The sequence below is a fragment of the Odontesthes bonariensis genome, chromosome 17, assembly GCF_027942865.1.
Source record: "Odontesthes bonariensis isolate fOdoBon6 chromosome 17, fOdoBon6.hap1, whole genome shotgun sequence".
Lineage (NCBI taxonomy): Eukaryota > Metazoa > Chordata > Actinopteri > Atheriniformes > Atherinopsidae > Odontesthes > Odontesthes bonariensis.
In genome coordinates, this window is record NC_134522.1 from 4,933,385 (window position 1) to 4,954,923 (window position 21,539).

The window sequence follows — 21,539 nt, forward strand, 5'->3', positions numbered from 1 at the left end:
CTAAGCTACAGAAACAACAACCCAACACACTGATGCAGACCTTCTTTTATAATGTCATTCCACAAATAAAACACTGAACTATCCATTATTAGAGAAAAGAAGATAATTTCATCAGTACTTGAATTACATCTGTAAAATTCAAAGCATTATTGGATTTTTCTTTAACTGTTCAACTGATAGATATGTGAATAAATATGAAGACAATAAGGAGAGTTGGTAGCTAATATAAAAAAAAAAAATTATTTAAACTTATGTTGCTTTTTTTTCCCCTTTTATAATCTTTTAACTTTGGTAAGGAAACAATGTCATAACATATTTATAGGTTAGTTTTGTGGCATCTGTGAAACAGCACAATAAGACCTTATAAGGCTCAAATCTAATGTAACAGCTGTAGTTTAATCACTGTAAACCCACACTGCTGCTTAGTGAAAGTGTTGTTTTATTCCCCCTTTTTCCATCAAAGTCAATAAATACTGTGAAAACAAGAATTATTAAAGTCTTAAGTCTGTAGATTCTCAGTCATCCAGGTCATGGTAATCCTAAGAGCTTGAATAAGGGCAACTGGAATTATTCTTCTTGGCTCTTGAAATTGTTTAGACGTTAAATGTCCTAAGAGCCAAGAAGAAGTAGTACAGTTGCCTTTATTCAAGCCCTTAGGATTTGTTTTTTAAAGGTGAAAGACAAAATCACGCACAGTCTGTAGATTTTGTTGTGGTCTGCATTTAAGCATTATTCATTAAGAAAATAGAAATAGAGTTTAAATGACAGCAAACAGAAAATAATAGTTTATTTGAGATACGCTTTTCTTTTTAAAAATGATTGAAAATGAGTAATTTTGTAAACAGTTCTTATCATCTAACCACATCCCCACTTCAAATAACTAACATGAAAATGATTCCTATGATTACTTCATTAAAAATCTGTTTTACAAACATAATAACAATGTGAAGCAGAAATGGAAAAGTTACAATAAAATGTTTTTCTTTAAATGTAAATAAATGTTACAAATAATTATATTAATTAATTACAATCAAGTTGAAAGAATTGAAGAAAAATATAGTGCTCATTATGTATTAAGATGCTGAAGTTATGTATTTATTTAGGCTGGTTGTAACCTAAATAAACATTTGGAGAACAGCCGATACCACAATAGCCAGGATTATGGAAACTGGAGGTTTTGCAAGCTCCACTCCTCCACTTGTGGTTGTGCCTGGAAATCAGACACACACATATAACACAGTTACAACAAACTATGAGATTTTCTCAATGTTTCCTATTATTCATATCCACAGTAGATAAACAAAACATGTTTCAATATGCTGCTAAAGATGAAAATATAATGCTAGCTTAAACAATACAACAACATTTAGCATTAGCTGAGTGTACCCACCTTGAGTTGTTGTGGTTCCATTGTCCAGGGTTGTTGTTGGAGTGGTTGTCTGTCCTGAAGATGAGATAGAAACTTGTTAGAGACATGCTGTGGTACATTTGCATCTTTTTGTGAGCACAAACTGCAACAAAAGGACCTCTGACGCTCAACTACGCAGTAATACATGAATGAAATACAATGAAATTCTCTCTTAGATGCATCCAAGAATTAAAATAAACACAAAAACTTGTAGTTATAGTCTTTGGGTTTCTGCTTTTACTCAATACTCACCCATTGCAATATCATATAAAACTAAAGGCATTTTAAATTAAGAAAATCACTATACATCCTTTATTGCTCCCCAATAGCTCCATACATGACCTACTGTGTGGAGGTTTGAGGAAACACATACAAAACCAACACTAATCCAGTTTGTATGCTACAGAAGAAAGCTATAAGAATAAAAAATGGATCACATTATTATGAACCAACCAACAAAATATTTATTTAAGAGGTTGTTTGAAATTAGAGAGAAAAAAAATATGGTAAAAGTGTGTTAAAAAAAAGTAAAAGTCAGGAAAATATTAGAATGAGACTTTTATCCGATTTATATTTTTATTTACCTTGTGTTGTAGCGTTAGTTCCAGTATTAGGCACTGTGGTCGCAGCGTTAGTTCCAGTATTCGGCACTGTGGTCGCAGCGTTAGTTCCAGTATTAGGCACTGTGGTCGCAGCGTTAGTTCCAGTATTCGGCACTGTGGTCGCAGCGTTAGTTCCAGTATTAGGCACTGTGGTCGCAGCGTTAGTTCCAGTATTAGGCACTGTGGTCGCAGCGTTAGTTCCAGTATTAGGCACTGTGGTCGCAGCGTTAGTTCCAGTATTCGGCACTGTGGTCGCAGCGTTAGTTCCAGTATTCGGCACTGTGGTCGCAGCGTTAGTTCCAGTATTCGGCACTGTGGTCGCAGCGTTAGTTCCAGTATTCGGCACTGTGGTCGCAGCGTTAGTTCCAGTATTAGGCACTGTGGTCGTAGCGCTAGTTGTAGTATTCAGCAGTGTTGTTGTAGCGTTAGTTCCACTGCTCTGTGTTGGTGTTGCATCACTGGTTGCAGTGCTGTTTGAGTTGGGTGCTACAGTGGTTGAATTGATCCTGCTACTAACTAGGCCCAAACCCAGTCTGTCCAGGTCTGACTGCTGCTGCAAGTTGACCCAGGTCTCGATCACAGTATCATTCTCAAACAGCTTCAGATCAGGTAACTGGTCACCCATGAGGCCTTGAACGTTGGTCACAGTCAGACCCTGCACATTTCAAAAAGAACAACAGTGAGTAAAGACGCTTGCTTCATGTCCTAGATTCATGTTTAGTCTGAACCAGTGCATCATATTCACTTAGCAGTGGCTTCAGGACACAGACTGCAGACTACGGAGGTTGCTTCCAACTGAAGCAAGACTAGTTTACTTCCTGAGTAAAGATTTTGAATCCTTCATCATATTTAACTACTGCAGCTGAAAGCTTTTGATCCTACAATTTACATACTGGGCCCAAAGAAAATAGAGTGTGAAGTCATACTTGGCTACTAAAAAAAACTCTTGATAAGCCTCTGGTTGTTTCAAAGACCCTACAACAAGAGCAGGTTTTTAAAGGGATAGTTCGCCTCTTTTGACATGAAGCTGTATGACATCCCATATTAGCAACATCATTTATGAACATCTTCTTACCCCCTGCTGCGTCCTGTGAGCCGAGTTCCAGCTGAGTTTTGGTGTTGATGAAGGTAGTCCGGCTAGTTGGCTGGGGACACAAAAATAAAGCGTCTTGCTTCTCAAAACAATATGCGTTCAAAAGAGTAATACATTTGCATCACAAAATCGTTGTCCAGGAAAAAGTCAGACCTCACATCGCTTGACGCTATTTTTGCCTCCCTTGATATCAATGCGTACAGCCACCTAGCGATAGCCGCACCTGTTACGGTGTTTACTGCTCGGAAGCAGGGGAGTGCTCGGTCTGCTCTTCGGTCTGCACAGTTTACATTGGATGCATTGATATCAAGGGAGGCAAAAATAGCGCTAAGCGATGTGAGGTCTGACTTTTTCCTGGACAACGATTTTGTGATGCAAATGTATTACTCTTTTGAACGCATATTGTTTTGAGAAGCAAAACGCTTTATTTCTTAAACCCCAGCCAACTAGCCGGACTACCTTCATCAACACCAAAACGAGGCTGGAACTCTGCTCACAGGACGCAGCAGGGGGTAAGAAGATGTTCATAAATGATGTTGCTGATATGGGATGTCACATAGCTTCATGTCAAAAGAGGCGAACTATCCCTTTAAGCTAAATTTAAGCATTGTCCCAGTTGTAAAAAGTGTTCTCCAACAAAGCTAAATTAATGGTCAAATAACACCAAAAAAAATCTGTTATTGGTTATTTTATGAGTATCCTTACATTTATCACATTAGGGTCCAAACTCTTGAAAGTGTCTACGTCCATGCTGATGTTCTGTGTTGACAGTCCCACTACATCTGTGAGAGGCGCTCCACCTATCGGTGAGGAAAGTAACGGGATGTCAGACAGAGGCTCTCTGAATGGTGGGGAAACAGGTAGGAAGGCATGTAACAGGTATTCTTACCCAGATAGGCCTTCATTAGGTTGTAAAAGTCGGTGGAACTGGAACGCTGTGAGCTGAAGGAAGCGTTACTGATCTCATACAGGACTTTTTTCTGCTCGACTGAACATGACTCCACATTCAGAGGGTTGGCATCTCTGACAAAGTGAAAGGAGAGTGAGACGCAGGGTTATATCCACACTCAGAGGCCATATTTTATCTTATAACTATGTGCTGATACTAACCTGATGCTGTCTGAGCTAATGGTCCTCAGTGTGCTGGTGTCTAATGAACACAGGTTGGAGTCGATAGCGTTCAGCTCAGTGCTGCCCAGGGAGTTCCCAGAGGTATTCAGATACTTGGTGATGATTTCTTTGCTCTAAACATGAAGGAAAACACATCATGTAACCCAACAATACTCGTGTGTAAGTTTGGATAACACTCAGGTTGTTTAGATTTGAGAATCCCTCTACCTGTGCCGACTCCCAGGTTCCATCATCAGCTTCCATGAGAGCTGCCAGGGTGTCAAGTTGAGTGATGTTCCACTTAGAGATGTCGTCAAGAGATGCCGCACGAGATACTGAACCAAGCAACTGGACTTCCTGATCAGAAACTCCTGATGGGAAAGCCTGAGAAAGAACAGAGAATGTCTTGAAATAACACTGAAATCTATTTGTTTTAAAGCAACATTAAGCGCCACACTAACACAATTTTTGCCAACTGATTACCACCTCTTGGTTTGTGTACCCAGAGGTTAAAAGTACAATTTTAAGGTCATAAAACACGTTGCTGTTAATCACCTGGTTGAGTTTCTTCAGAATGACTTTCTGGAGGTCATCGTCATCGACTTTCTCGCAGATAGAGTTGAGGTTATCTTGCAGAACAGGGACATCCAGACAGAGATCAAACTGCGTCTGATCGTAGCCGAAGGGGAAGGCGTCGTCGTTAACGGTCACCTGGGTGATGTTGCCCACAGTGCAGCCTGATGGAAATAAGACAACTCGTCAGAGGACTGCAGCTAAAGATTACGTTGGCAGCAGATTAACATAGAAATCATTGTCTTGATAATTGAATTAGACGTTTGTTCAGATAAAAGAAATATAAGCAAACATGAAAATTGCCTGGTTATTACCTGTTCCTCGTTTAAACCTAAGGGTGTTAATCCTTTTAAACAGCTTCTTAAGCTTCCTCTTCTGTGTTTTATTTTTCCTCAATTTGTGCATAAATCTCCCGAGGAACTCTCTCTTTGTTGACTGCAGAAGAAGGAAAGTTTTTTTTAATGCAAAGAGAAACAGAGGTGAGTTGTCTTTCTGTATAAGATATTTGCAAAGGATTTAATTGGGACTGAAAAGAGAATAAGTTGAGTACATACAGTTTTGAACCTGCCCCAGATGTTACTTGTGAAGTATAGAGGAAGGTCATCAAGGTTCCTCAGTGTTTTGACAGTCCAGATGGTGGGGTTTCTGAAAATTAAAGGTGATATGTTCTTATCGTTTGAAATTTCGCACAGCCACCAAGAAAATGTGCTGGTGAACATTTATTATACTGCAGAAGTCGGCTTTTTTCGAATGGGATGCTGTGAAATAACACAAAAAGCTACATGGAACACCGGTGCATTAGTGGTTTGGGGTTATAAATCCGAGGTCAACAATACAAGCAAATATAAGACCACACATGGAGTCCACAACAACATTAAAAAACAACAGATCCGAGCACAACACATACTCAGAGATTGGTAGAGAATTTCAGTCATACAAGTATCTTAATTTCCTTTTGGAGAATAATTGCTACTTAGGGATTTCCTGCTATTGGGGCAGATAAGCTAAATTTACACCAAGATGTGTAAAATCTAGAGTATTGGTTAGGCAATACAGTAAAAGTCTATCATGAGTGGATACAGCAAACTAACTTAAAGGGATAATCTGGAGTAAAATGCACTTTAGATCAATTTACGGGATGTTGGGAGTACATACGTTGAGTTGACATCAAAATCATGTCATTCGGATGTGTTTTGAGAATTTCGATTTGACCGTTTTTAGCCAAAAGTCGTTAGCCTGGAAGTGAATGGGGCAAATCATGTCACCGCTACAAAACGCTATTTTTATACCTCTTCTACAGCTCCAAACAACATAACACTTACGTGGTAGTGAGTAGAGGGTCCCTAAAGCCAAACCGAAGTGTCCCGAGGTCTTCATGTGGTCGGATAGAGAATCCAGAATGAATTTAATCAAGCCAGTACCTTCACGGAAATGTTGCTGCTGCAGCTGCCGCTACAGACCGTGGTGAAGTTGGTTTGATATTGGTTTGAAAAAAAAGACACCTTATTTCCTTATTGTGAATATCTGTCGAATATCCAATATCAAACCAACTTCACCACGGTCTTAAGCGGCAGCTGCAGCAGCAACATTTCCGGAAAGGTACTGGCTTGATTAAATTCATTCTGGACTCTATATCCGACCACATGAAGACCTCGCGACACTTCGGTTTGGCTTTAGGGACCCTCTACTCACTACCACGTAAGTGTTATGTTGTTTGGAGCTGTAGAAGAGGTATAAAAATAGCGTTTTGTAGCGGTGACATGATTTGCCCCATTCACTTCCAGGCTAACGACTTTTGGCTAAAAACGGTCAAATCAAAATTCTCAAAACACATCCGAATGACATGATTTTGATGTCAACTCAACGTATGTACTCCCAACATCTCGTAAATTGATCTAAAGTGCATTTTACTCCGGATTATCCCTTTAACTCTCAGGGATGCTTTGGTTTAATTTGCCACTTTAAAACCTTCTGAAAGAAGAAGAGTCTGTAGAGGTTTGCATCCAGCTTCTCTGTTACCATGGCAAAATAATGCGATATATTTATATGGAAATGAAAGTTGGAAAGCTCTCTGAATTGCTTTTCCTGCTAACATGACTCATAATACTGAATTGTGTATTATGTCTCATGATGTTTAGCAAAAAAATATGACCAAACAACGAAAAATATTCCACCCTATGGCTTACGTTTCTACAGTTGGAGCTCCTTTAGACTTTGTCAGCAAATCACTTTAACATTAAGGCTTAATTTAGCTCTTTTACCCGTATTGTGTTTTTCCAGACAGCAGCAGCGTCTCCATGGAGGTCACCTGGCTGTCTGAGAAGTCCTTACAGGCTTTGAGCTTTTCCAGGACCAGAGGATCCGAATTCTCTATCAAAGATCCATCAAAGGTGCAGGCCATGTTCCCCAGAACCTCCACGTTGTCTCTACTAAACTTTGAGCCACTTATACCCTAAAAATTAAAGGCAGAGTAAATACGTATGCAGATCTCATATGCTACTGGGTGCTGCCATAATAAGCAGCTCTCCCAATTCATTCTTCTATTTAATGAGACTCACCAAGCAGGACCTGGCATTAACGAGCAGCTTTTGACCCTTGTTCAAAGAGGTGGAGGCCACAGAAAAGTCTGCAGAGCCCAGTGCAGAAAAGTATGACCTGCAGTTGGCTTTCTGGATGTTTTGGCTGCTGTAATGAATACATTTAAATGAGTGTGCAAATCAACGAAAAATAACCCAAAACAGACATATTTTTATGTGGTCAGAGCAAAATATTTCTCTACTTACTTGAAGTAGAGGAGCATTTCTGAGGGATAATCTGTAAAGTTCTGACTGAGTTCCCCACTGAGCAGGTTGTACATGCAGGTCAGCTGTGGGTTGTAATGTCATAACACAGATTTTTTATACAACTTACTGAACATGTCGCTGAAATATAGGAAAGCAGGGATTGTATGAAGGATAGGTTCGGGGTATACCCAAAGTCTAAGGTTGCTGTTATCATCTATTGTTCTGATCTGGTACTTTCAAGTTACCCGACAGGCACAATAAAGTGTATTGTATCATATCCAAGAGACCAAGAGTGTTGGTAGTATCACTCATTTCTTGGAGATTTTACCTGTGATTGTCTCAGCACCACCTTGGATCTTTGTCTCCTAGGTCTACAGGAACGGATCAACCGAGAGATCCTCTGTTTTGTCATTTTCTGGACTGACGTGCACGTGAAGCCTTGTAGCAAAGATGGAGAAAGCCTGTCAGGGGGGAGAGAATATAAAATCAGAAAGAAAATTAATGGATTCTTAATGGTCCTCTGAAACAAATAATACCAGGAGTTGTTCACTTACTGTTCGATGTCAAAGTCTGTTTTTTCCAGAGAGCCAAACAACATGGTAGACTGAAAGAACAAGAAGAAATAAAAGTGTTAAATCGAGATGTCACAGTAACAGTCAGCAATAACTTCTTGGATAAATATTACTAAATACTAACCTGTGCTGGTGTCCACGTCTTTTTGTTTATCACATTGACGTTCGCATCACTCCCAGGAAACACCAGCCGGAATGGGGGGATCTCAGTAGCCAAGGCATCGGGGACGTTCTGTACCACCACGGCTGGACTTGTGTTCACAGAAATGATCTGCCAATAGATTAAATGTATTCAGTTGATCTGTATCCACTTGCTAGGTTGAAGGCTATGCATACATGTTATAGATAAATGTGTTTCTTGTGCCCGGTTGTTTGGAATAATCATTGACTCGAGAATGATGGCTGGACTTTATGATGATAGGTTAACTTTGTACCTTTCTGACAAAGGTTTGCCGGACAACTCTTGGTGCTACCAGCATGTTGGACACAAAGCTGGGGCTCGAAGAGACGTTGAGTAATTCAGAAGCTGGGATTTTCACAAATGATGCTGAAGGAACTCCAGCAACAAGTGTGCCAAGCAATTTCAGGGAGGCAGCGTTGATGATCTATAAAACAGATTCACATGCAGAGATGTTTTACTTCATGCTGACTTATATCAATTAAACCTCACTGAAGGAAATATTTTGTAAAATGCATGCATCAAAGCAGGAAGTGGATGTGAATGGCCATTACCTGGAAGCCTGAGGAGGTAATGGTTCGGATGATGATGTTGACTTGGCCCTGGCCCCAGGTGGTCACTGAGCTCAGAGTGGGCAAAGAGGAAACCAGCACTGTTGGGGGCACTGAAGTGATTTGTTTGTTGGTCAAGCCTGAACTGGCATTGCCAAGATTTGTAAATGTTTGCTCTGAGATGGTCTTGATGTTTGATGCCAGAGCAGCAGATACCTGTTGAATAAAACCCAAAAACTTAAACCTTGTTTTTTAAAAAAGATTTCTTTGTCAAATAGATCAAACCTTTAAAAGAGCGTTTTATGTTAAATATATTGCATCACTGTTTGTGTTTTGTGCACTTTGGAGTTCATTATGAGGGAAATGTGCACAAAGATGACCCATAGAAGGTCAGAATTGACTTGAAACAATTCAAGTCTAATTTTGACATAAATAATTTGGTGAAACAACTAAAACTGAATTTGTTGCTTAATCCTGTTTGCCAAAATGTAAAAAAATCTTTTTTTTTTTTAATCACACCGATTATATCATACACAATAATGGATATATTAACATTAGTTACAGTGCTATATATAAACCCTGCTACAATGTAACGGACACCATACATGCTCTAAACAACATACAGATTAAACATATATGAGAATTTTTCATTTGGAGGCTTCTTCGGCTCCTTTTCAGGGAATAAGCACAGGTACATAAAGACATTCCTGCCCACCATTACAGCCTTACAGATCAACTATCTGTGGTTATTATTTGTTTTTTAAATACAATTTGATTAGAAAACCAACATTTCCTATGAGAATAATAAAGTATTATTAATTTAATGCCTTGTTGAGAAAATAGCAGTGATAGTTATTTGGCAAACAACGCTTTTGAGGAGAAACTTTCTGGACCGGTACCTCTTGGTCCTCCGTTCCGTTGCAGAAATCCCTCCGCTTGTCCAAGATGACGATGGTATCGGCTTCATTCAGAGAGGAATACGACGAACTTGGGACGTCAGAGGAGCACAAGAAAACACCTGGAAGCCTGAACGAGAAGTGACAAAATGTAGAAATAAAATTCAACATTTCAATGGACAGATGGTTCGGCTAATTAATACCGCCAAAGTGCATTTTGTGAAACTGGTGGACACCCACCTAATGAGGCTGAAGGATGGGTTGAAGGTGAAAAGCTGTTCGACGTAGAAGCTGGTTACATCTTCTGGGATATTTTTGTTGTCGAAGAGCTCCAGATTGGCTTGGTTCTCCAAGAATACCTCAATCTTCAAAAACAAAGAAACCAAAGAAGTCAGTTATATCATCTCAAGCTAAGCAACACCAGCTCATTAGGGAATGTTCTGCTTATGTCTCATGTCGTTTGGTTTATTCCCTGGATATCAATGACCTCTCTATTAGAGGCGCCTTCCTTATGAGCAGGAGGACACAATTAAAATGCTCACAAGTGTTTCTTCTTCCAGTTTAGGCACATTGTGCAAAGCTTCCTAACCACCCTGGAGATGCTATAGTCACAAACATCTCTAACATCTCTAACTGTCACCCTGGAAAGGAGGGCCTCTAGATCTGGTTTGGATGGGAATGAGCTAAAGTCAGGTTAGCATAGCTACACAGCACTGTTATCTGTTCAAATCTGATGAAATTGCATAACAAACAAGATATACATTGAAACAAACCTTTTAATATTACAACTGTGAAACGACAGGTTTGAATAGATTAACTCATATATTTAGTTTAGATTGAAACCTAAAATGTATATGAGGACATACCTTAGAGGTGGGAACAAAGGTGTTGAGATCAACCAGAGTGATGAATGTCACAAAGTTGCCGATGTTATTGGCAAACCAGGCGGTAGAGTTTAGTTGTGGATCGGTGGCATTGTAGCATCTGGGTGCAGAATCTGTGGAAAAAGCAGCAATTTGTAGTATTGTCCGCTGAGGATTGAACTAGTGTTCCAGAGATATAATAATGTAATGATTAAAATTGAGTAAATACAGTCAAAAGCAGAACTGAGGTGCAAAATCAGTAGAAATCCTTGAAAAGTACAAGATTTTAGCCATTTTCGTTCCAAAGACTCAAACTGTGAGCAGTTAGTATCAAAATCCTTTTAATGTCTGATTAAAAAACTAATGAATACAACCAGAATTATTTTAAGCTTAATACGCTACGTCTTACCATTTCCTAAGTAGCTCCTGATGGAGGTGTACACATCGGCCTGTGCGAACTCAGAGCTGTTGTATGTGAAGTTATTTCCCATGAAAAACACCCTGTTGGAAGGAGAAATAATGCAGACTGAGTTTAATGTCATCCTTCCAAAGCCCTTTCTAACTCTGCAAGAAGTGATCTTACAGTTTCTGGAAGGCGACACATGAGGCATTCTGCACTTCAGTGGAGCTGATGAGGTTCTTGTTGAGGAATCTGAGATAGTCTTTTAACCGTAGGTCAAACCAGAGATTAACTTCGGTGCTGTCGCTGCTGCTCAGGGCCAAACGCCACAAACAGGGAAGGATCGCCACCTTCACATCATCCCGAACGTCCTCCTAAATGTGGCATTTACACGTAATTATACAGTAAGTGACACACAGGCTGGATTTTATGTCTGGTTAGTAATTGAGATGAGGGACCTACCGTTTCTACGAAGGCAGGAGTGTTGTTGTAGATGTTGAAGATGACACAAATGTCCGAACTGTTATCAATCACAGTTGGCTGACCGAGGAACTGGCGCAGATCTGAGGTGTTGAAGGTATTTATGAGCTGGAAAGGAAAGAAAAAGATAAACACCATATCAGTAGGGTCTTTGTGTTAAATTCACACTTATTTGTTAAGACTTTTTAAATAAAGTTTCATTGCAAAGAGGTTCATTTTCCCACCTCTGACTGGCGCGTTGGTGGCAGAAGAGATAAGAACGTCGGCAGATCTGGAAAGCCAAAGCTGAGGAAATTGCGTCTCAGAAACACGTAGAAACTTCCACCGCTGTAACATTTCAGCGGCGCTGTACCTGTTTCACATCGTATAAAAACATGTTTATTTATATTTCAATTCAGGTATGTATGAAATAGACTTTTCTAATCTAAATTTGAATTTCTGTAGATGAGGAACCTCATTGCATTTTTTCTTTGGTAACTCAACTAGAGTGTCTCACACAAACCTTTGAGGGAGAGGACGATGTTTTGGTAGATCTCATTTTTGGTGCCGTTACTTAGTGTCTTCTGCAGTGCCTCAAGCAGTGTAATCCTAATTTAAGATAAATTAAATAAAACAATTGAATCAAAATCAAGAAAACTGTGTTTCTTACGGATTAGAGATAACATGAAATGATTTACAGTTTCCCGTAACGTGTTTATATGACCGTGGAAACTCTTACATCTCTTGGCTGCTGTTACAGCTCCTGTTTGTGCCGATGTGGAATAAGGGCGTCACCAGGCTGGGAGAGATGTTGACCAACAAAGGCCTCAGTCGCACCTTCAGCCACAGCTGGAAGTCTTCATCACTAACAGCTGGAGAGGAGAGATTCCCTCTGTCAAAAACTGCCTGGAGGAAGGCAGATTTCACCTCCTGTGTGTAGTTGGCTGACTGGGCCTGTAAAGAAATGTACTCGGTGTCAGAAGGAGGCAAAACTTACTTAAAATAAAAGGCTGAATGTAATATAAAACAGTTTCATTTCGATCTTACTGTCACTTATTTGAAGGATTTTCTTGTTGAATGCAGAAACCAAAAATAAATTATGTATGTTAATGTCTTGCTTAAAAGATATAGAACTTCCTTTTTTTGCCTAAATATGCAGAAATGCCTTAGAAAAGTTGGATTTTTTTCATTCTTTTGACTCAGAGGCTACCTGAAGCTGACAAGCCACTGTTAGACATAACAAAACAAGACAGACATAACGTCATGTCACCCTTCGTTTGTTGTCTCTTGATTCAAAGCCTAAATGTAGAATTTCTTTTAATTGTTATACTTCTTTGTTTTTCTTTTAAATAAGATTTTAAACTATATTTCCCCCCCTTTTTGTCATTTTATAATTTCAGTTGTTAGTGTGTCCCGTGGTGCAATCTGGAGTGGGTAAGGTTTAGTTTGCTAAAAATTAATATAAACATTGTTGTATGACTTCATATTCTTAGGCCAGTATTGATTGTAAAATGTAAAATGTGATTATTTTTACTCCTAAAAAAAGTAAAGCAGCAAAACTTCAGGCACAATGCAAAAATACTGCTTGATTATTTTTGGTTGAACTAAATTAGTAGAGTAGTCTTGCACATCAATGTTAATAACAGGGGGTATTTAAGAGTATTTCTCCAGACACCAGTGCACAATTTGGCAATTACTTTAAATGGGATTTCCTTTTGTTGTAAGGTCTGATACCATAGGGCAATAACAGAGTGTGGCCCCGACCTAACTCTGATTCAAAGGTTTCACAAACTCTATACTGAGTTTGAAGGAATCTCGACAACCTAAAAGGATAAGTTAGTTACAAATTGATTGGCCAAAGTACTGTAATTTTTTTTTTTTTTTTTTTTTTTATCTGGACCTGATCTAAAGTGGTGTTGATGACAAAAAAGTTAAATGTACCTGTTTAAAAAAAAGAATCACACATTGTGTTTAACCAGTCTTGGTATATATATATACGTCTGAGGTGGTCTGAGCTGGAAAAAAAAGCAGTGAAATGTCCCTTTTCTACGTTTTTCCTTAACCGTTTAAAACGAAAACGAAGCAACGGTCACTTTGACGTCGACCAAGAGAAGCAACGGTTAAAAAGTGCAGGTTATGTCCCTTTTCTACGTTTTTCCTTAACCCTTTAAAACGAAAACGAAGCAACGGTCACTTCGACGTCGAATGAGAGAAGCAACGGTTAACAAGTGCAGGTTAGTGAAATGTCCCTTTTCTACGTTTTTCCTAACCCTTTAAAACGAAAACGAAGCAACGGTCACTTCGACGTCGACCGAGAGAAGCAACGGTTAACAAGTGCAGGTTAGTGAAATTCCATTTACACAGAAAATGTCGAGCTAGCCATGTTAAAATACTTGAAAATTGCACGAATGAGCTAACAATTATTCTTGGCAGAGCCGTTTGCCTCTCAGAAACGACCGTTAAGTTCATTTTAAAACTTTGAAAATAACAAAAGGGTTGGAAGTAATTTGCAACTATGCTAATTTGTGTGTTTGTTACTTTTAACTCGCCATAAAGCAAAAGAAATAAAACAAAAAAAAGGCACCTTTTAGTTCGTTTTCAGTAGCCTACTTATGTCAGGAACTGTTATAATACGCAAATAATCCTTTCTACAAGTATAACATGAGCAGCGTGACATTTTCAAGTAGGTTTTAAGCTCCTTAAATAGCTACTAAAACAAACTAATTAGCTTGATTTAAGTCATGCTTTGTTAAGGAAGCAATGTTGGATCTCGATTTTTATTTACAGGTTTAATTTTGTATTTTCTGTGGTTCACATGCTTACTCATGCCATTGCAAGACATCTATGTTAAATACATTTTGGTTCATGAACCTTTAGCTGCTAAAATTACCTTTACATTGATTTAACAGCAGTCTCTTAGTTCGTTTTTTGTTGTCTGTTTTTAAAACATTCCAGTGTATACAGAACTGCAAAAAAATTAATTAATTGTTAATTTAAGACTATATGTTACAGAATGGCCTGTCCAATGTGTACCCCGCCTCTTGCCCATTGACCGCTGGGATAGGCTCCAGCCCCCCTGCGACTCGACCGACGGATTCAGCGGTAAAGAAAATGGATGGATGGATGGATGTTACAGAATTTGTATGATAATTATCAATAATTTTAAATTTTCAATCATTTAACCTATTGATAGGTTAAATAAATTTTGGTTCATGAACCTTGAGCTGCTAAAATGACCTTTACATTGATTCAACAGCAGTCTCTTAGTTCGTTTTTTGCTGTTTGTTTTTAAAACTGCATTCCAGTGTATGTGGGTGGTTGACAAATAACACAATTTTGACTAAAAATGATTTGTATTTTTTAAAAATATATATTTCTGTGTTGTTCCTGTGACAAGATATAGTACAAAAATACCAAAGGTGTTGTAAATGGATTAAGATTTCCACTTACAATTTTAATCCAAACATCAAAAATGTCATATGGTGTGACTGTCCGGCATATGTGTGCCCTCAGAAATAAGAGCATATTTCCAAATAAATTATAAATATTTGATAATTCTACAACGCATATAAAATAATTATGATATCAATAGCTACATAAAAGTGTTGATGTCTTTACATAATGTCAAAACAAGTTCTGACTATATATATTTTGTCCGCAAAATGGTCGTAATATGGTGTGACACTCGAATGTATATTTTGAACGGGCAATAATTTGGACATTTTAATGATGAAGAGGACCACGCCCAACCAGGAAGTTACAGTAACGTTTCTGGAGTGACTTGCAAAATCATGAGGTGAGTTCTTGTTTTTTAATTTTTAGTTACAAATCTATGAATCTGATATCACCATAAAAATATTATTGTATTTTTTATTTGCATAAAAAACTAATATTTCTCACAGATTTTAATTATTAATTCTTAAAAATCATTTGCTGCCATGTGGCTAATTACATGCTAACTATAGCATAGCTGTTTTTAGTTTGCTAATAAATTAGCTTAACTGCTCGGAATATCATATGGTGTGACCATTTTTCCAAGTCACACATTAACTTTATTTTATATGAATATTTTTATATTTAAAAAGTTTGATAGAAAAATATTATCGATATGATAAATGATCTACTTTCCAATTTTATATTTCATGTAACCATATTTTACAGTTTGCCATACTGTGCATATTTAAAGATTTTTTTCCTGCATTTCTTGTCAGAGTGAGGCAGATATGTTGAGCAAGGAGAGAACTCACAAGTACAGGGAAAGACAGAAAGTTCACATAGGACAGACACAGCTATAGGAGAGGTTGAAAGTCTAGGCCACAACCAGAGTAGTAATATTATGACTAGTATTACTATAACTGTGATAATAAATCTGAAATTAAATGTTTAAAAAATTTAGTCATATATTTTCCTTTAACAGGTATGAAGAGAAGAAACAAAAGGGAAAATTGAAGCCCTTCAAGGTCCGTTCGCTTGAAATGACTTGTGCATGAGACGACAATGCACAGAATGCTGTTTTGAAGAGGTTAGGGTCAGTGCACATAATCCAGCTGAGAGTGTCACATGGGATCAGTGGCAGAGAGAGGAGGTAACAGTTGAAGAAAAAAAGATTTTTACATTGTAATCTTAACTGTTATGTTAAAATACTGATTATATGAATGTCTGTGCAGTTTAGAACATTAATCTGTTAGTTACAAAGTTGCCACTGTTGTTAAAACTCATGCACACACTCATTTTTAAAATGTTCATTCATGATAACATGCTTACACACATTTTTAAGTTTCTTCACATTTTTAATGTTTTTTGTACTTGTGTTGATAATTTTGTCAAATGTTGTGTGTAACCTGTTTCCTCAATTGTTTTGTTTGAGTGTTGAATACATAAAAAAAACACATTTTGCATTAACATATTGTGGTGTGGTGCAGTTTATCATATGGCATGACACTCGAGTACATTTGGTGTGACGTTCACAACTGTGACAAAAAAAAAACAGCTTTGTTAGTGGTAATTCATGAAAATATCAATAGAACACACAAAATGAGTATCAGCAAGAGCCTCAATCATTTTCTTACAGTTGTTCCAAGGTTTAACAGAATAAATCTAAAATGTCTTGAAAGACTAAGGAGTGATGTCCTAATTTGCATGATGATTTAGAAAATGATGCAAAATATACCAAATTTTCACAAGCAAGTGTTAAATATCAAAGCTGTTATGATTAAAATGTTTGATTAGGTGAGTTAGAAAAATAATAAGTACCCCATTTTCATTTTATATGAAATAGCTTTCAATAGCTTTGTATGGAAATTTAAGGCTCTGAAACAGCAAACTGATGAAAAAATGCATATTTCAACACAAAATCTAAAAGAACACATATATTTGTAAAGTTAGGAATCATAACAACACAAAAAAAAACAAATTCAGGGATAATATTATAAGCTTTTAAAAAAAACTTTTTTCCGGCTTATATGTCAACCACCCACATAGAACTACAATAAAAAGTTTGAATTAAGACTATATGTTGCAGAATTTGTATGATAGCTATCGATAATTTTGTTCAAATACGAGTGTGAGAAATCAGGAAATCATTACACACGAGTGAAATATTTCATAGGGTCATTCTTAGTCACCAAGATAAATGCTACTCTTTATCTCAAATCCTAAAAATAAATGTACCAAGCATAGCAGCTTGATTCTCCCAAGATCAAAGTCACAATTGAACAAACCATGTGACACATGAGGTGCTATATGTATGATCAAAAGAGGATTGTGACAGAAGAAAACAAAATGTCAGGTATGTTTACCTCAATGGCTGGTGAGACCATGTCAAAGAAAGCAGCCAAGTCAGTGGTGTTGATGACGCTCATGATTTTTGTCACATCTTGGGTGCCATTTAGCTGTGACGGTATTGTTGCAAGCTGGCTCAGCTGGCTGAGAGTGAGAAGGTCTGCAACCTCCACCTAAAAGTGACGAGCAGCAGATCAGTAAGGTTGTTAACTGTTAAAAATTGCGACTGGATGCTTTTGTTCAGCTGCAGACCCCCACATTACAAAGTCCTTTACTCTTAAAAAAACAAAGGTAAGTGATATATTAACAAAACAGATTGTCTACCTGCCAAATAAAAAAAATGGACCTCTCTTTTTGTGACCCAAAGTTTACTATTCATACGCAGTAACTACTGCAGTTGGCTTATGCACTTTAACATCTGTGTAATTAGGGTTGTAAATTAATCTACTGACAAGGTATTAAAAGGCTGAGAACTTTGAGGAACTGATTTATAGTGAGACACAATTAAACTATTTCTGCTATAATGTTGAAAATACTGGAGAACATGTGCGCCAAAATAGCTTTGAGCTTGTTCCTAATTAACACTATATTGTAGAAAGAGCTGAAATGATCTGCTGTCAGGTGCATACCATTACAAAGAGAAGATAAGTGGAGCATTTGTTTCAAGTCTCATGATAACAGTCAACTAAACAGGTCCGGTGACATTTCTCACTTTCGATCTGTTTATCTAAATTTTATACAAACTGGGGCTTTAATTTTTTGTTAATTTTTTATATATCGTTCATGGAAGGAATAATATGGATTACTTACGCCATTGAAATTGTTTTTTAAGGACACAAAATCCTTGTAGGAGGCTTGAGAACGATAACGACCAAAGTTCTCCTCAAGCCAGCGTCTGTCATCAGTTTCAGATTCAACACACGAGAGACCTAGGAATAGAATTACAGAATCGTTAACATGGTGTATACAATTTTAAAAAGGACTTCTGCACTTTTACACTGTGATAAAGTTACCTGAGGAGGACTGTCCCCTGAGATAATCTAATGTGAAGTTGAAAACTTGCCGGGTCTGCCTCTCAGAGAGTTGAATGAAAATGTTGTTGAACCCTTTGACACTGAGAAAACAATATAAACATTTTTAATTTATTAAACGGTGCAGCAAGTTATTTAATTTTCTTTTTTCTCACTCAGATAAGAACTTATAAGGTGATTGGGACAGTGGTAAATGATAGTATTCACTCACATCTCTTGATAAGAGTTACAAGGGATACTTCTTGGAATAATTTCAAAGATTCTTTCATCAAAACTTGGGAGGAACAGAGGCAGATAAACCTGGAACCATAACTTGAAGCCTACGGCATTTAGCTTCGGTAGATTTGGGCCAAGAGCTGTTAATGTGAGATTCAGGATGGTGTCACGCACTGCTGTCGACAGATTTTGCTGAAATGAAAATAAAAGGAATTGTCAGAGGATCATTTTCATGCATAGTAAGTAAATTTACAGCATAATCAAAGTGGAATAAAAGCACTTACCTTTGCAACACCATCAACAAATGTGCCAAAGAAAGACTCAAGGTTTTCCAAAGATGATGGGACATTGAGACTTGTGAACACAAGTGTCAATAGAGTTTCATTGGACAAGTTATTGGGTTCAAGGAGGAATTTAGCTTTTTGTCCTGAAGAAAGCGAGTCTATTATAGCAACCTAAGACAGAATTGTAAAAGAAGTTAATTTACAAATGCATTAATTTTTAAGAAAATTAATTTCCCAATGTCTTTTAGTGAGCCACAGTGGAATTTTTTTGATAATAAACTCATGCAGGATCACATGTTTACCTGAGAGAGGTTAAAGACTTTGAGGTCAGAGTATGGTGTGTACTGAGAAAATGGACCCAAGTTTGTTTCAATCCATTCTGCATCACTCTTGATTCCCTGCCTGCAAGCTGAGGTACGCATAGACATGGTAGAATATTCACAACTTAGCAAGCAGCTTCTTTTCACCGATCAAACAACATGAGGTAATATTTTCTTCTCAGTTCTGTTTGGGCATATTTTTTCACAAAGTCACTGCCTTGGCATGTTTGAAGTTTTTTCTTTTTTTAGGCCTACCTGGTGTATTGATGACACTGGCAGATTGTTTCAGATAGCCCAGCAGAGCATTTGTGATTCCTTGAAGTCTCTGCACGGGTATGGCAGGGAAAACTTTGGCAATCCCGCTGACACTGCAAAGATTGGAACAAAACTTTCTTACACAGTCCCTGAGAATGACCTAGCCTAGTAATTTGATGCATGGAAGTCCTGGTTGATCCTAAAATGCTACTCACACAATGTGATAGTTTGTGCAGTTTATGCCTGAGGTTGCATTCCTGAGCATCTGTGGACGGAAACTTCCAAGGATGGGAACCAGTCTGACGTTGAACCAAAAATCAAAGTCATCTCTGTTGAAGCCCGAGAAAAGAGGACCGATGATGACGAAGGTCCTGTCCATGCACCGATCTCTCACGGCTGGTGTGAATTCTGGGACCTGTCACGTTACGGCACAGAAAGAATCAGACTCCGTACAATTTCTATGTTGCAAGTACACCATACAGAATGTTTGAAAGGTGGAAAGGTAGGTTGGATATTGTGAATTAGTTCCCAAAAAAGATGCACAGTTTTAAATACCCTTTTTAGGTTCGAGAACGTTAAGTTGTAAGTCTGATTTTGTCTTTCTTCCTGCACTGAAAAGTGAGGCTCACCTTTCCATTTGCGTTCAGCTGTGTCAGGAATTCATCCACATTTTTCAGAGCATTACCATCCTCAAGTCGGTCAAAGACACGATCGATAAGATCTGTGTCATTGGATTTCTCTGAGCTCAGTAATAACTGCGCCACCTGAGAGGGAGCGAGCTCTGACAGGATTTCAATCTGAAAAAATGGATATCAAAATGAAAGTAAACAAAAGTCACGCCAAAACCTGAGGACAAATGATGTTTGAAAGAAGAACTAAACAACTGCAGTGGGAACTCACGCTGGAGAAGTTTGGATATAGGGCTTGCAAATCCTGTAGGGTGGCAAATTCAGAAAAGCTACCAAGGTTTGCCTGTAGCCAGTCCTGACTACCATTGACAGATGAAACACAGCCAGGATCTGCAAAAAGGAAGCGGAGACATTGCTTAGATATTAACAGCACACGCTATCAAGACATTACCAAACGTAGCCCGATAACCTGCCCATACCTGATGAATCATTTTTTGACAGGAATGGTTTGATGAAATGAGTGAAGACTGTTTGCTGTCTGTTGGTGTCCATAAAGGCCCTTTGGTTGTTGAATGCCTTGATGCTAAAACGTAAGGGAAGGTTTTTAACATCGCAACATCCTAATGTTTTTCTGTTGTGTTGTTTACAGTGGTGAATTAAATATGAATTTCTAAACACACTTACACAGTCTGGTACGTCAAGCAACTGAAGTTGTTGGAGCTCAGGCAGAATAGGAAGTTTGTGGATGGAGAAGCCAGGAATGGGCGGATCTTTTTCTGGAACCAATCGGCGATGAAATCTTTACTCTGTAGTTGTGCCTGCCCGAAGCTGGAGAGTCTGACCTCTCCCAGAGCTTCAAGAGCATTTGACAAGGCTTGGTTGCTGTTGTTAGGGGCCTAGAATTGGGGGAAAAATTGGTTGGATATAGAATTCCCACAGGAATGCAATCGATGTTGTGAAATTATGGGACTGGATTTACAGTGGTGGTGAATGTCTCGAGAGCCTGGTCCAGAGCAGGAGCAGCTTTTTGGAAGAAAAGCTTCCAGACTTCTACCGGGTAAGTCCTTTGGCTTTCCAGAGAGCATTTCAACAGTGAGGCCAAGTTTCTTTGTGTGAGATGCTCAGCCTTGGAAAAAAAAAAATGACAAGAAATGTAAACATGGCAGAGCCTATGGAGATTTGTCTGAAGATTATAATGTAAGAAATGGCCGATTGTTTTATAGGACCGGCAGCTTATATTAAACAGTCCTACCAAGGAACAGGCATGTTCAGTGATGGTGAGATTGCACAGGGCTGTAGAGGAATTGTCAGCTGCCAGTGTCTGCTGGACTTGTGATCTGAAGAAAAGAATAAAAAACAAACCCATGGTCACCTTAGTTCCACTGTGAAAAAGAACATGCAAATTCAGGATTGTGTAAAACAGTAATCCACCCACCTATTGACTGCAGCACAGATGAGGTTCTCTGTGAAACAAACATAATTTTGTATCAGATAAGGGTACTTCACAATGCGATTGTGTAATTACAGTGGAATTG

General features: G+C 38.2%; 1 protein-coding gene and 1 long non-coding RNA gene across 2 annotated transcripts; both read right to left on the reverse strand.

Annotated features, from left to right (window-relative positions):
* Positions 1 to 503: 503 nt before the first annotated feature.
* On the reverse strand, positions 504 to 20,530 carry LOC142366379 (uncharacterized). The gene is made up of 38 exons (XM_075448247.1): positions 20,484 to 20,530; positions 20,276 to 20,394; positions 20,005 to 20,172; positions 19,591 to 19,790; positions 19,376 to 19,488; positions 19,103 to 19,209; positions 18,801 to 18,971; positions 18,512 to 18,708; positions 18,283 to 18,383; positions 18,080 to 18,198; positions 17,287 to 17,442; positions 12,228 to 12,442; positions 12,012 to 12,097; positions 11,734 to 11,861; positions 11,492 to 11,617; positions 11,213 to 11,403; positions 11,039 to 11,130; positions 10,633 to 10,763; positions 10,007 to 10,131; positions 9,770 to 9,896; positions 8,874 to 9,086; positions 8,576 to 8,746; positions 8,266 to 8,412; positions 8,124 to 8,173; positions 7,898 to 8,030; positions 7,570 to 7,652; positions 7,345 to 7,471; positions 7,048 to 7,238; positions 5,341 to 5,431; positions 5,101 to 5,221; positions 4,769 to 4,950; positions 4,442 to 4,597; positions 4,214 to 4,347; positions 3,993 to 4,126; positions 3,809 to 3,903; positions 1,993 to 2,665; positions 1,391 to 1,444; positions 504 to 1,210 (listed from the first exon to the last, which is right to left on the reverse strand). Exons 4-38 carry the CDS (start codon positions 19,752 to 19,754, stop codon positions 1,116 to 1,118), a joined length of 5,199 nt encoding a protein of 1,732 aa, XP_075304362.1. The 5' UTR covers positions 19,755 to 19,790; positions 20,005 to 20,172; positions 20,276 to 20,394; positions 20,484 to 20,530; the 3' UTR covers positions 504 to 1,115.
* On the reverse strand, positions 20,530 to 21,322 carry LOC142366380 (uncharacterized). Its single transcript, XR_012766803.1, has 4 exons — positions 21,257 to 21,322; positions 20,984 to 21,130; positions 20,689 to 20,900; positions 20,530 to 20,587 (listed from the first exon to the last, which is right to left on the reverse strand). It is a non-coding gene; the product is annotated as an uncharacterized LOC142366380 (long non-coding RNA).
* Between the last annotated feature and the right edge of the window lie 217 nt (positions 21,323 to 21,539).